At 44.4% G+C, this 16,459-nt stretch overlaps 1 protein-coding gene across 6 annotated transcripts in view; it reads right to left on the minus strand.

Moving 5' to 3' along the window:
- LOC126354250 (inositol polyphosphate-5-phosphatase A) overlaps nucleotides 1-16,459 on the minus strand; it is a 311,452-nt gene that overhangs the window by 138,324 nt on the left and 156,669 nt on the right. For 5 of the 6 annotated variants that reach the window (XM_050003765.1, XM_050003764.1, XM_050003766.1 and 2 more), the window contains one exon: nucleotides 10,570-10,659. In XM_050003765.1, the coding sequence (XP_049859722.1) occupies nucleotides 10,570-10,659 (90 nt within the window). Of the gene's footprint in view, nucleotides 1-10,569; nucleotides 10,660-12,236; nucleotides 12,310-16,459 lie in introns of all 6 variants that reach the window. The other variant, XM_050003761.1, reaches the window with a different exon arrangement.

Below are 16,459 nucleotides of genomic sequence, written 5' to 3' on the forward strand. Positions count from 1 at the left end.
GCCATCACACAGCTTTCACATGGTGACACATTTCATATGATGTTACCAGGTGGTCAACATGGATGACTGGATGATCTGGCCATCGCGATGGATGTTGTGAGAAGTCAGTGCAGTTGCTCACTTGCCACTGCACAATGCATCAGCCAACTGTGTTTCGCTTCAGCTTCTTTACAGTGAAGAACTCATCAGCTAATGGTGTTGTAATGCACAGTAGCACCTCCATGCACCTGCTTCAGGCTTTCATGAATGTAATTAGGCATTTCACTTCTGTAGTAAGGAATTCAATCACAAATAATGTCTTATGCATATTTAATGTTGCCATTTTCTAAATTGTACAAAGCTATCATCTGTTAATGTAGGATGCAGTTACTGGAGTAGGTTCTAGAAGAAGGTTTGCAGAAGTATGCCAAATTCACAGTTACTACATTATCAACTTAATGAAGGATAAAGAAATAAGAGCTCTACTTTCTGACTGTCCCTTGTAAGACGGTGGTTTGTAAAGTTCTTGGAATCACCACGAGAGGTCAGTGATGAGTTGTTCACGTGATATTCATTGGACTGTTGCCTGCCAACACGTGCCATGCAATGATCTTGGAAGAGAGCTGTGTCAGTGACGTGGCTCTGTCGTTGCTCCCACATAGTGATTTGCAAAGGTGGAGATTCGAGCAGCGATTAAGTACTTCATAAAGAAAGCTATGAAAGCAAAGGACATTCGTGCCAATTTTCCAAATACACTGGGGGACTCTGCTCCTTCATATTCAACTGTTGCCAAGTGGACAAATGAATTTAAATTTTGTTGGGAGAGCTTAGATGATGATCCGCACAGTGGTCGGCCAAGCTGTGTCACTACTCCAGAAATCATTGCAAAATTGAACAAAATGGTCATGAAGGATCACCAACTGAAAGTGTAAGAAATTGCTCATGCTTTCCAGATGTCATCTGAAAGGGTACAACACATTTTATCTGAAGAAATATAAATGAAAAAATTATCTGCAAGATGGGTGCTGCGACAAGACAATGCATGCCCACACACATGTGCCATCGTAACATCAAAATTACATGAACTAAGGTAAGAATTGTTACGACATCCATCTTATTCACCTGATGTGGCCCTCAGACTTCCATCTCTTCACAAAACTGAAAATGAAGATTCACTTAAAAAAAAAAAAAAAAAAAAAAAAGATAGCCACAGTTGACAACTATTTTGCAGGCCTGGAGGAAACTCATTTTCGAGAGGGGATTGAGGCACTAGGAAATCATTACACCAAGTGCATTAATCTACAAGGAGACTACATTGAAAAATAAAAAAAAGTTTCAGTGATGTAAGTACTTTTTCTCTATTCTGTTCTGAGAACTTTTCATATATCTATACATATATCTATACATCAGTCTAAATGGGAAGACATAAGCAAAATCTAAAGAAACCTTACACTTACTGCTAAGAAGTGAGGCTGTTCTTGGACCACATGGTTTTACACATGTATGAGTAGTCAAATATACAAGGGCATGTTTTCAGAGAAATTTAGGGTAGAACAGTCAAAAATTTAGTTGTGTGGAAGGCAGATTCCAAATGGAGAGTCACTAGAAGAATCTTTAAAAACTGTAATGCATCTATGAAGGAAGTGAATGTTGTTCCTCAGTCTTAGATCTTTATCAAGTTTGATTAACAAAAATGTAAAGAATATTCAAAGACATGCCACATAATTCATCATATGTTTCTTTAACCAGTGTGAAAGTGTCAAACCTCATCAATTTCCAATTGGAGATACTGCGGGAAGGACAAAATGAACCACATACAGAACTATTCTCAAAAATGTGAGAGCATACAAATGAAAGAATTTCAATCATGAGCATAATGATAAAATGAGAATAGCAGAAAGAAAAGATGATGATTTGGTTATGATCAAAAATGGGTTACATAATAAAAGAAGTAAAAAAGTGTGCTGCTGCCTTGGTGGAAAATGGCCAATGCGAGGAAAACATCACAAATTTGAGGGGCAATCAAAAAGTTTCTGTTCGAAGACTGTACACTCCAGAACCGATTAGTCAATCAGGCAAAATTACAGTAAGCACTAAAGTAATCATCCTACTGATGCACCAGGTTTAAAATACGCAGTTGGTAAAACAATGTCCTGCTGCCTGAAGAAGTCCGTAACTGCTTACTAAGCATCCTCATCCAACAGAAATCATTGGCCCTTCAAGGCCTTTTTTTAAGAGACCAAAGGCACAGTAATCACACGGGGAGAGATCACAACCATAGGCGGGTGCTTGATATCGCCCACGTGAGTCAGCATAACTTTTGTGTTACAACATTTGCAGTATGAGGATGTATGTTATAATGAAGCAGCAGCGTTCCACAACTGGTTTTCAGCAGACATGCTGCCCCATGCGCTGTCTTCTTTCTACAATGAATGTCTACTGGTGTTTGTCCTTTGGAAGGCGAGAAAAGAATAACACCTTGTTGGCTGTTTGGATATAAAATCACCATAGTTCACATTTCTGCAGTTAGCACATGCATGTCACGAAGACACGAAGGCCACACTGTTTTCATCAACCCTTAAATAAGGTATTTCCTAGACAGAGGATTACCAGTGTAGGAGCTCTAATGATGTGTGATACTATATGGACTGAGTAAGATGTTTCAAAGATAACATATGTGGAGTCCAACATTGCACTCTGTTGAAGGATATTAAAAATTAAGTGGCCTGAGAAAAATAATACATGAAGAACAACTAAAAAAATAGATGATACAGAAATCTAGGGCTATCCCTTCCCAAAAGATGGAACTGGTTAGCAGAACAAGTTCTAAGATAGCCTGGATTAATTATCTGGTATATTTGTTCCTTGTGGAGTATGGAAAGAATGTTCACCAGTATACTTTTCTGTAAGCTATCACTGGTCTGATTTTATCTCCACTGTCACCAAAAGAACACTACATAGTAGATTGATTAATATTAATAAAATCCACTTATAGCTATCCAATACACCTAACTAATACAGAGGCTGAATAAGTATTTTGTAAGCAATACCTTCTGTAGACAAACTGCAATTTCCAGTATCTTATGAATGAATCAAAATGTGACATAAAATTTCCTTGCAAGTGATCCTATTTCATCATTCAACAAATATCTTTTACACTAATACTTCTCTGTATTTCTATGATATGACTGACTAGTAATGAATCACTAATGCTGGAAGTCAAAGACTATTTCATTTTCTTACGCATATTACTTTAAATATCTTTACCGGAACAGTCACTTGCTAGGCTCTGCATGAGTCAACTATTTTGTGGAATCATACCTGGATATTACTACAATGTTCACCAGGCAACACTTTCCCATAGGTTATCACACCATCTAATGAAACAGCTGAGATTACAACAGAGCAAGCTGCTATATCATTAATGCACAGCAAACAGTAATGGCTCTATTACACTTCCCTAGTGTGTAGCAGACATTATTTCTGTACTAATCACACATCTTAATTTGGCTGGTCTTTGATTGGTAAAAGTCGACCAACTCCATGCCAGTCTGGAATGTTTACTATCTTTGCCAGCCTTGGCTATGTAACAGTAATATGCATCATAACAATCAGTAGCCATTAAGGATATAGTGTGAATTCACATGCAATGTTGTGCATAGTGATTGTTCATATAATTTACAAAACTTCATTATTTCATAGCAATAAAATTTCATTTTTGATTACTTGCTTTCATGTCACTTCTGCAATGAATTACTCCATTACATGTTCATTTCTTTTATAAATTGTAAGATGGCCAGCCTAGTAGGAAAAGGCTGGGCGTGTCCCATGAGCCAATCCATTACTAACCGATCACGAGCTTTCACTCCTAGCATATTCCCCAATGGGACCAAGTTATGAAGTCTAGGATTAGTATCTGCACCTAAATCTCACACAAGGGTAATGTGCTCCAATCTGAAAGTTTTCAGTCCTGTTGCAGATTTTATGATTACCTCACATTAACCTATTTTTTGGAGTAGCCTTTCAAACTAAAAACTTAATATTTACCAAAAGTAGTAATGGGAGGGGAGGGGAAGACAATAAATTATAAACTACTATGTGTACATTTGTTAATGTGATGTAAATGTAACTTTAGAAGCTGGACTTAAAACAAGCATATTTAATATAGTAAAACATGTTTCAGTATTTATAACTATGACATATGTGTCAAATGCTGGGTAAATGTGTTTTTTATATCACTGAATGCGCTTGTTGAGAGGATCACAACAATAGGAGAAGAAACAGGAACTGTTTACACATTTGTTGCCTTACCTACTTCTGGCACTACTACTTTTGCAGAACAATCAAGCTTCAAAAAACAGTTTATATAATGGGAATGCCACTGTCCACTCCTCATTGCTTTGGTTTAACTTCTTGTCAACACTGTAGTTATTATAGATGAAATATCAGCCACATTCTTGGCTAAAGGAAAAACTCATGCCACTCATGTGATAGGATCCCACTTTTTTTACATCTAGGGCTACAAGGTTGATCAGTGCAAATGGATTGTTTTATTGAATTTCAACATATAAACATGTGTAATTCTCATATATGGGCTAGTTCGTCGTAAACCTGTGTCTGTCATTGCTGGATACCAGTTTTATCATAAATTCAAATTCAATATACCCCAAATATCAGTAAGATGATACACTTTCTACAATGCCTTTTTTCATATTTAGTTTTTTGCATATGTCTATTTCCTTCTCATCTAGCACAACTGTCATTTTTCTAATGGAGCCATGCAACTTATCTACAATACCCACATTGATTGTCACTGATGTTAGAGGAGCAAAATGCCTTTCAGCTATAAAGTATTTTAGTTAGCCAGTTAATGCTGGGAGACATGAGAAGTTTTCCTTAAATGGGAGGAAAACATAATATCATAACATAAGTCATCACTGTTGCTTAGAAACTATGTCAATTAGTACAGCATCATGATGTCTTTTGTTAATAGCTGATAATTATTAATTACTGCACTACAGGTAGGTATGTACAAGATTCATTTTCCGAGAAGTGTAGGTGAACTAATATTTTGGAAACATCTTTCAAATAATATATATATAGTTGCAGCTATAAATGTAGAATACCCATCATCTGTAACAGATGGGTAAAATGGGAAGAGGTATCAATTAATATCAAACATCCCCTTAATTGCCTGCAAAAGGTGACTACTGAAGACATAGTGCTGAGGGAACTAACCTGGGTATATTACAATGTCCAATCTAGACATTAATACTATGGCTTACAAAGAACAAATGTGGGTGGCTTGCTTACCAAGCTGCAACACAGACAGAGACATGAATCAAAACATGCTAACCTGTGGCTTTAATGTATTGTTGGTTCAGAAAAACTGACCAACAAATGAAAATACTGACGAGAGACCTGAAGTCCTTATCAGAATGCGATGAGGATGCAAACTTCAGAGGCATTTAGATTTGAACTGAGCCTGTTGTGTGCATAGTTCTCCTGAGGTTAAGTACTGTTTCCATGTTTCATCAAAATCTTTTGGGCCCTGGAAGACTAGGGCATCATGAGTATTGGTGTCCTGATCTGAGAGAAAGAATCTGTATGGATTGGAGACGAGGAATGGGGGAAGTTCCTTTCTAGATTCCAAGAGCTAACCTTGGCCCTCCTGAATGCAAGTCCAGTACCTTAACCACTGTGTCACCTTCTCACTAATGACATAAGATAAAGCCATGAAAGATGAGAAAAATTTAATGGACATGTTCTCAATGCATAACCCTAGGTTATGAAGAGCTGACATCAATCCATTTTTGCTATACTAAGAAAGGAAAGATAGCTAAATGAAGTATTCCACTGAAGTGCACAATGGAAAGAACTTTTATGGCAAAACAGAGCTCTTCAATGATAAGGATCAGAAATGAGATATCTGACATGTAGCATGTAGCAATTTAATCTATTATTACTTCTTTTGAACTATTCCACACTCATCAGATGTTTTCCAAACACATATTCATACAAGACTGCAAATGACAATAGAAGAATGGCTTGGTAACTGCTTCCTGAATTGAAGCATATAGAGGAGGCACTGAATCATAGACAGGCACAATAAAAAATAAATTTGGACAAAGGCCTCCTCCTGCAGCAGGAAGCACATGGTCACTGTCTCAGGGCACAAGATCCTGATTGTGTCTGGCTGAGTAGCAATCAGGGGTGCGTAATGGGGGTAAGGATGAGGCATGCAGCAGCAAGGGGGAGAGATGGAGGAATAGCAGAGTACGAGTGGGGACTTGGTGGGAACAGGATAAGGTTGTTAGGTGTAGGTGGAGTGTTTGGAAGCTATGCTGTGTTGGGGTGGGGATTTCTCATGCCCACACGGAAAGCAACAGAGCAGCTGCAGCTTAACTGGTAGATAACATGGCTGCTTTCACGGGTGACCCTTCCCTTTGATGGGATTTGGGATGCCTGTGGCATGACTGGAGTATGTGGTAGAGGGAGAATGTATGGGGGCAGGTCTTTCATCTAGGTCTATTGCAATGAATATGAAGCAAGGGGTTGGGAGCATGGGAAGAGTATAAAGAGACAAGCGAATTTCATGGGTTTGGTGGGCATAGGAGTACTGCTGTGGGAGAGGTGAGGAGAATATTCTTCATTTTAGGGAATGATGACAGGTAGTTGCAACCCTACCTACCCCAATCAAAGGCAGGACCACCTGAGAAAGTGGCCATGTGCTCTTCCAACTAAGCAGCAACCACTGTACTACTTTCTATGTTGGCATGATAACTAACATGCTGTCCATCCACATTAATGGCCAAGACAGCTGGACCACCCAGTTGCTGAAAATAATGCTCAACACAATGTGCTTCACTTTAATGATTGACTCATGGTCTGCACCATCTGGATGTTTCCTAATGACACCAGATTTTCTGAAATGTGCAAGTGGGAACTCACCTTGCAATATATCCTGTTGTCCTGTAACCCTTCAATTTTTCACTAGTTGCTGTCTTTTACCTACCTACCTATCCACTTCTCTGCTCTCGCGCCAATATTACACACTGTTAACTGTTATCCTGTCAATGCCCCCATGAATCCTTTACATTCCCCCCCCCCCCCCCCCCCCCCATTTCCCAGCAGAGCTTCTTGACACTGCAACAAGATTATCCCATCTCCACCAAATCACTGCACACACTCTCAGGTAGCACTACATCTACTGCCTCCCATTCCCTGCGATCCCTCCCCCTTCCTGTATCATGTCTCCTTCTTAACTCCACTACCAGCCCCTGTTTGCGGCTCTGTGCTGCACAGTCGGGCTCTAGTGCCCTGAGGCAGTAATTATGACTCTGTGAGTTATGCTTGTTCGAATGTGTGTGCGTGACAGAGTGAGTGCGTGCGTGACAGAGTGAGTGCGTGCGTGACAGAGTGAGTGTTTCCTGCCGCAGAAGGAAAGTTTTAATATTTTAGAAGTATTTTTCAATGTGTCTGTCTGCGACTCAGTGCCTCCTCTATATATGAGTAGCTGTTTATCCTTTCTATATTATTGTTATTCCATCTCAACTTTCCATTTGTTGGTTCCTGCATTGAATATTTTCTGAGAAAAGTATTTCTCAGTGAAATGGTTCTTCACCATAGAAATACCCAATTATTATCCCATAAGTGAAACCCTGATATGAGGAAGTATTTAATCATAGAAGTATCTTAACACACTTCACAGCTAATCACACAGCTTTAATCTGCAACTTATTGCTTTTTAGTCTTGTAAATGTCATAGAGGCTTTTTTCTGAAAGTCATTTAGTTTTAACATCAACACATCATAAGCCATTTGACATCCACTGTCGGACACAGGCCTCCTCTAGTGGTTTACATGCATTACAGCATTACAGTTTTCAGTCATTCATATATATGTTGCTCCTGCATATTTTCTAAACAGAAAAAGGGGGGGGGGGGCTCATCAAACACAGCTTAACATTGTTGCATCTTTTGTTTTTATCAGTTTTCAGAAGATATAAAATAAACACCGAGGCAAAAACATTCATTTTCTTTCTCTCCAAATGGGTGACATTTTTGTTCAAAAATGTTCAAAATGACTTAAGAGAATTTATTTTCTCTTATTATACACACATTCCCATAATGTTTTTTTTTTTTCCATCCATAGCATTCCAATTTCAGGAATTTATTCTCATTTTTTAAGTGCATAGGGGGTTTCAGGAATTTATTCTCATTTTTAAGTGCTGTTGGAGTTTACATTAATACTGCATATAATAACTGCATGCCTGTTATTCTTTTTCTCTCAGCCTGCAGTCACCTTTTTATGATTTTACTGCAATATGAAAATATGTATCTTGGAATTTTTAGATGTTAATGTTAGGAAAACAGTTTTTTTGCAACATATTATGCCTCCTTATTTTATGCAGGAATTCAAACACATAAACCATTACTCATACTGTTTGCTTCATGTAAAATCATAATATGGTACAAAAATATCGTGACAGTATTGCTTCCCAAAGAGTTTGGATACAGTCAGAGGTATTCCTATTTATGATGAATTAATTTTTTGTATATGTTATTACTCAGTACTATGACTGTGTGTGATGAACTTCAGATCATAGTTTAAGTACTGTGTAGCTGCAAAAAGTCAACAACAATCTACTATCTCCAGACAATGTCAGGATGGTTGTGAATTCAGGAGCTTAGATTTTTTACCTGGCCTGGTAACAAATTATTATTCTTTTATATGAGTCCATGCTTCAAATCTGAGGAGGAACTTCCAAAATATCTTTCAGCAGTAAGTTGGTTCTTAGCTTACAGTCAAACCTTGGCTAAGCGCTTTAATGCAACACAGTAATGGTTTTAATATACATCACTATCATGCTTCTGGCTAAGCTATTACTTGCTTTATGTTAGAATCCTAACTTTTGGAGCCATTATGGGTATTTGGATACAATTAATGATCAAGTTCAAAAGACACATGAGCAAAGGGCAAAGTATTTTTCTTAAAATTTCTTAAATACTTCTGTAATATGTGTTTCAACATTTTTTGCAGCTATCCTCTTACCAGGCACTTCACCATCTACCCACATCTCTTGATATTAATATGTCTCATATACTGGCATTCCTATCAATGCATGCCTCCTTCCCAAGGCCTTATTGAAGCCAAGCCAACACAACTCTGATCAGCTGATATTATTTTCCTTATTAAAAGGTTGTCTTGGGCACCAAGGAAGGTGAAAGTGTTGTGAGACACTCCCACATTTTGTTCTGCCAATCTCATGAATATTTTGACTTCTTAGTCATACCTGTGCACAAACTATCTTTGCACAACTTACTCTTAGAACACAGCACTGAAGTATTTGAGAAGCAACTGTCCGTCACTAAACTCCTATGATAAACTGCAACTGATTTATCAACTTATATGGTATAACTACAACTCTTGCCTTTTCAGTGAAAACCTACCATATGAAGCAGTTTCTTACACCTGCTTCTACACCTTGCCAATCTCTGTAATACACCTACTATGCTTTAAAACCGATTCCCTACTCTCAGTTCTTAAATGTGTGTTTCAATTGTATTTTATATTCAGTACTGATACTGATCTATCTGTTCATGCCTACAGGAGCAAGGTGACAGCCAAGAGTAACGAACACTTTTTCTACAATATCTGTCATATATTCTATGATAATAGATGATCACAGACTAATAAATTATATATAACAGCCTTCTCTCCCACACAAACCTTCTTACATCATTTGCTTTTACTTAATTTTGTTCTCCTTATCGTCATACTGATAGTTTCACTTCACTTCTCCTCTCATTCCTACAATTTTTTCTGTGTCTGTCTCTGGTATCTAGAATTTTTTCCACTTACATACATTGCTTTCCTTCCCTTTTTGTCTTTCTCCTCACTTTTTTCTGTGTATTATTTCACTTTTCCGTGCTTTCCATAATTTATCCTTTATTTTTTCCTATATGCTACTTGTCATCTATTATTAGTTTACTTCAGTTTTAATTATCTCAGTTCATTGTAGCTTTGGACAGTTTCTCTCTCTCTCTCTCTCTCTCTCTCTCTCTCTCTCTCTCTCTCTCTCTCTCTCTCAAGCAGTGATTTCTGTCTCATCTGAGTTTTTCTCTCTTAGTGTTTTCAAACTGTCATTTTTCTCCTAATTAAGAGCTGTCTGTTGTGAAATCAGAAGATTTTATAAGTATTTCTGCAGTTGCTTCCATCATGTAAATTGATAAGTGCATAGACTTCTTCAATGCCATGTAGTGGACAGTCAAATGACTGATAATTTAGTAAGAAAAAACTTAGAGTTTTGGGAAGAACAGGAATTTTAGAAAAAGTGATCCATTTCAAACAACAGCCACATCTCAGGAAAATTGCTAAATGAACCAAACGAAAGTTGTCCTCTTACCAGGAGCTACTTCCTGACATCCTGCAGTGCTCCCCCCCCCCCCCCCCCCCCCCACACACACACACCAAACCCTTGTGTCCTTCCTAAACACAGCATGGGGTAGGCGGGAAGGGAAGGGAAGGGAAGGCGTAAGTGAGCTAAAACCTAAAAACCAGTAGCATACACTCATATCTTCCAACTAACCTGACTTGCACCGTCCCGGTACTGCAGTTTAGTGAGATCAGCATTCTTATTGCTTTGTAGACGAACTGGACTCAAACCCTCTGCTAGTTTCTGCAAACAACATAAAATAAGTTTTAGTCATACTAAAGATAATATGTCAAACTTGTGACACATTTCATTTAAAGCACATCAAAAGAAATATTTTCAATTATACACTAAAAATTTGGTTACCTGTTTATTAAAAATAACTAAGATTTAACTGGTAGAATTTATAAAGCAAAGCTGTGAAGGCACTGTGCACCATGAACATCCAAAAACAGCTGTGGCTTCTTTAGTCATTCAAAATTTGCGAACACGGCTACTGTTCACGGCCAACTCCGTGTGCAACTCATTTGTAGTTTACTGAATCATTTACAAACTAAAACAACTAATTTTTATGCACTGCTAATTACTATGTGAATGAAGCATAAATTTATTATTGCACATCACTATCTGAACAGTGTTTAAAAAGCAATGGAAGCACTGCAATTTACTACCACCAAAAAAGATAAGACAATGTCCTCAATACAACACCCTGATATAGCAAATATCTGGATTTTATTTATAAAATATTTCTTCGCCTCTACATTCTTGAAAAAAGCTATTACTCTGGAGTCTTTCTGTGTCAATTTTATCAAAAGGTTCTTGCAAATGTCTTGGTGTTAAAAGAGAGAAGGATCCTTTCAGACTATGGGAATATGCATGAACAGACAACCATTCTTTCCAGGAGAAAAATGTAAGACTCGAAAGAAAAGAAAATGCTATTCCATCTACCCGACTTATTCCCTATTGATTTCCACATCTGGACACAAATGTTCTTTATACAAAACAGAGAAAAAAAAGTTTCCAGCAACTGACTTCAGGTACAGGATAGAAACATTAATGCACCAGTCAACAAAATGATTTGTGACTGTAGAATGGTTATCTACTTTAAAAGTTTGCTAAGAATAGTTCCATTTACATGACTTAAGTATGATGTAAGCATATTTTTGTCTATTGGTGAAATTCCAGCAAGCTGAGGTTTTTACTGCCCCTACCATGTTCCCCATGGTGTTATAACTTTGCTTAGTGGTTTTTCTTGACCATTAAGAAAGACTACTGAAAGTCATCTGGCAGCATGGTTTGGAATGAGACACCTGCTAGAAAGCACTGTCTTCCAATGCTGCTAAAAACAACCAGTACGGAAATTCAGGGGCAGATATGAGAATGCCGTTTTAAAATGCAATGTGTAGAAAGTACTTGCTAAGAGACTATGTATTCTTTTACAGCAAGGTAGTGTTACAAATCATTCAAAACATAGTTAGAGCATGGACACAGATTAGAGTATTTAATGACATTAATAGGTCAATACAGTGACTGGAGATGGTATGATATTATTAAATACCTTAACCTAACAGTGACAATACACCTGCATGCAAAAATTCCAGTTGATAAGGTAAGAACATAAACTCATGAAAAGTAGCAATAAAACCAAAGTTTCAATTTTACAACAATTTTTGGAGATGTAGCAGACTTATGAGCCAATCACTAGCCACAGCAGATATGTGCAGGGATGAAAATTCATGTACCACCACCAGTATTTCAGCTTAGGTGTCTACGAAACGTAGTGACTGTTCAGTTGTGAACAACACAAATTTTGAAAATCTCACCAAAATGAGCTCTGCCGGATGAAAGTCAGTACTTCTCAACATGAATTGCTTGTAATCAACAACATGCATGCACCTGTAACATATGAAACTGTAGCTACATGTAATATTCACTCACAATTCGATTGTATCATAATGTCTTGCTCAGTACCATTTTTTACATTACTTCCGATACCATGAAATCTTACCAGCTTTAATTTCAGTACTTAAAACAGGTGATTCAATCTCCAATATGAAACTACGTTCAAATAACAATAAAAAAGATTCTACTTACCTGGAGGCAGCGGATACACAAACCATTGCATGCTAAATATATAGGCTGTAGGAAATTAAGTATATAGGGATTACATCGGAAACTCACAAAGACAGAATTGAGGTATGAGCAATAACTGTCAAAATCTGAATACTTTGGTTTGACAAGGAAATAAAAATTTTAGAATTGTTTAAGGTGTAGCAGAAGCTCCTGAGACAAAACTGATGTTGTTTGAGATGAAAAATCAATAATTAACTGCCAACAACAAAGGAGGTCTGAAAATCAAAGTCAGAAGGCAGTTGGGTTGGGTTCAATTGGACTGTTTAGGGGAGGAGGGGGGAGGAGACCATACAGAGAAGTCATCGGTCTCATCAGAATAGAGAAGGACGGGAAAGGAAGTTGGCCGTGCCCTTTCAAAGGAACCATCCCGACATTCGCCTGGAGCGATTCAGGGAAATCACTGAGAACGTAAATAATGATGGCTGGACGCAGAATTGAACCGTCTCCTACCGAGCGCGAGTCCAGCGTTCTAACCACTGTGCCACTTCGCTCAGCCATAAGGCAGTGGACAGGCCAAATTGAACTATAATAATATTGCAAACGATATCAAGATAAGCAGCAACAGAGAACAAAGGAAAGCGAAGGTAAAAGAGGTTGTGTATGTGGGAGGCAGGCGAGAGAGGGAGAGAGGGAAAGAGGGAGGCAGGCAGGCGAGAGGGGGAGAGAGGGAGGCAGGCAGGCGAGAGGGGGAGAGAGGGAGGCAGGCAGGCGAGAGAGGGAGAGAGGGAGGCAGGCAGGCGAGAGAGGGAGAGAGGGAGGCAGGCAGGCGAGAGAGGGAGAGAGGGAGGCAGGCAGGCGAGAGAGGGAGAGAGGGAGGCAGGCAGGCGAGAGAGGGAGAGAGGGAGGCAGGCAGGCGAGAGAGGGAGAGAGGGAGGCAGGCAGGCGAGAGAGGGAGAGAGGGAGGCAGGCAGGCGAGAGAGGGAGAGAGGGAGGCAGGCAGGCGAGAGAGGGAGAGAGGGAGGCAGGCAGGCGAGAGAGGGAAAGAGGGAGGCAGGCAGGCGAGAGAGGGAAAGAGGGAGGCAGGCAGGCGAGAGAGGGAAAGAGGGAGGCAGGGAGGGAGGCAGGGAGGGAGGCAGGGAGGGAGGCAGGGAGGGAGGCAGGGAGGGAGGCAGGGAGGGAGGCAGGGAGGGAGGCAGGGAGGGAGGCAGGGAGGGAGGCAGGGAGGGAGGCAGGGAGGGAGGCAGGGAGGGAGGCAGGGAGGGAGGCAGGGAGGGAGGCAGGGAGGGAGGCAGGGAGGGAGGCAGGGAGGGAGGCAGGGAGGGAGGCAGGGTGGGCAGTGACGGGTTGGGGGAGGGAGGGCAGTGACGGGTTGGGGGAGGGAGGGCAGTGACGGGTTGGGGGGAGGGAGGGCAGTGACGGGTTGGGGGAGGGCGGGCAGTGACGGGTTGGGGGAGGGCGGGCAGTGACGGGTTGGGGGAGGGCCGGCAGTGACGGGTTGGGGGAGGGCCGGCAGTGACGGGTTGGGGGAGGGCCGGCAGTGACGGGTTGGGGGAGGGCCGGCAGTGACGGGTTGGGGGAGGGCCGGCAGTGACGGGTTGGGGGAGGGACGGCAGTGACGGGTTGGGGGAGGGACGGCAGTGACGGGTTGGGGGAGGGACGGCAGTGACGGGTTGGGGGAGGGACGGCAGTGACGGGTTGGGGGAGGGACGGCAGTGACGGGTTGGGGGAGGGACGGCAGTGACGGGTTGGGGGAGGGACGGCAGTGACGGGTTGGGGGAGGGACGGCAGTGACGGGTTGGGGGAGGGACGGCAGTGACGGGTTGGGGGAGGGACGGCAGTGACGGGTTGGGGGAGGGACGGCAGTGACGGGTTGGGGGAGGGACGGCAGTGACGGGTTGGGGGAGGGACGGCAGTGACGGGTTGGGGGAGGGACGGCAGTGACGGGTTGGGGGAGGGACGGCAGTGACGGGTTGGGGGAGGGACGGCAGTGACGGGTTGGGGGAGGGACGGCAGTGACGGGTTGGGGGAGGGACGGCAGTGACGGGTTGGGGGAGGGACGGCAGTGACGGGTTGGGGGAGGGACGGCAGTGACGGGTTGGGGGAGGGACGGCAGTGACGGGTTGGGGGAGGGAGGGCAGTGACGGGTTGGGGGAGGGAGGGCAGTGACGGGTTGGGGGAGGGAGGGCAGTGACGGGTTGGGGGAGGGAGGGCAGTGACGGGTTGGGGGAGGGAGGGCAGTGACGGGTTGGGGGAGGGACGGCAGTGACGGGTTGGGGGAGGGACGGCAGTGACGGGTTGGGGGAGGGACGGCAGTGACGGGTTGGGGGAGGGACGGCAGTGACGGGTTGGGGGAGGGACGGCAGTGACGGGTTGGGGGAGGGACGGCAGTGACGGGTTGGGGGAGGGACGGCAGTGACGGGTTGGGGGAGGGACGGCAGTGACGGGTTGGGGGAGGGACGGCAGTGACGGGTTGGGGGAGGGACGGCAGTGACGGGTTGGGGGAGGGACGGCAGTGACGGGTTGGGGGAGGGACGGCAGTGACGGGTTGGGGGAGGGACGGCAGTGACGGGTTGGGGGAGGGACGGCAGTGACGGGTTGGGGGAGGGACGGCAGTGACGGGTTGGGGGAGGGACGGCAGTGACGGGTTGGGGGAGGGACGGCAGTGACGGGTTGGGGGAGGGACGGCAGTGACGGGTTGGGGGAGGGACGGCAGTGACGGGTTGGGGGAGGGACGGCAGTGACGGGTTGGGGGAGGGAGGGCAGTGACGGGTTGGGGGAGGGAGGGCAGTGACGGGCTGGGGGAGGGAGGGCAGTGACGGGCTGGGGGAGGGAGGGCAGTGACGGGCTGGGGGAGGGAGGGCAGTGACGGGCTGGGGGAGGGAGGGCAGTGACGGGCTGGGGGAGGGAGGGCAGTGACGGGCTGGGGGAGGGAGGGCAGTGACGGGCTGGGGGAGGGAGGGCAGTGACGGGTTGGGGGAGGGAGGGCAGTGACGGGTTGGGGGAGGGAGGGCAGTGACGGGTTGGGGGAGGGAGGGCAGTGACGGGTTGGGGGAGGGAGGGCAGTGACGGGTTGGGGGAGGGAGGGCAGTGACGGGTTGGGGGAGGGAGGGCAGTGACGGGTTGGGGGAGGGAGGGCAGTGACGGGTTGGGGGAGGGAGGGCAGTGACGGGTTGGGGGAGGGAGGGCAGTGACGGGTTGGGGGAGGGAGGGCAGTGACGGGTTGGGGGAGGGAGGGCAGTGACGGGTTGGGGGAGGGAGGGCAGTGACGGGTTGGGGGAGGGAGGGCAGTGACGGGTTTGGGGAGGGAGGGCAGTGACGGGTTGGGGGAGGGAGGGCAGTGACGGGTTGGGGGAGGGAGGGCAGTGACGGGTTGGGGGAGGGAGGGCAGTGACGGGTTGGGGGAGGGAGGGCAGTGACGGGTTGGGGGAGGGAGGGCAGTGACGGGTTGGGGGAGGGAGGGCAGTGACGGGTTGGGGGAGGGAGGGCAGTGACGGGTTGGGGGAGGGAGGGCAGTGACGGGTTGGGGGAGGGAGGGCAGTGACGGGTTGGGGGAGGGAGGGCAGTGACGGGTTGGGGGAGGGAGGGCAGTGACGGGTTGGGGGAGGGAGGGCAGTGACGGGTTGGGGGAGGGAGGGCAGTGACGGTTTGGGGGAGGGAGGGCAGTGACGGGTTGGGGGAGGGAGGGCAGTGACGGGTTGGGGGAGGGAGGGCAGTGACAGGTTGGGGGAGGGAGGGCAGTGACAGGTTGGGGGAGGGAGGGCAGTGACGGGTTGGGGGAGGGAGGGCAGTGACGGGTTGGGGGAGGGAGGGCAGTGACAGGTTGGGGGACGTGTAGCTTCTTTTTATGTGCAAAAATCGAATCACAGAAAAAATCTTGTTCTTGGCGGGATCAGCAATGGGCACCTCCATTGCAAATGGCCACTATGACAATAGAGTATTGTGCAGTGAAGTGCGGCTGGGTGGAATTGAGAGT

Source organism: Schistocerca gregaria, chromosome 3 (genome assembly GCF_023897955.1).
Source record: "Schistocerca gregaria isolate iqSchGreg1 chromosome 3, iqSchGreg1.2, whole genome shotgun sequence".
In the NCBI taxonomy this organism is placed as follows: domain Eukaryota; kingdom Metazoa; phylum Arthropoda; class Insecta; order Orthoptera; family Acrididae; genus Schistocerca; species Schistocerca gregaria.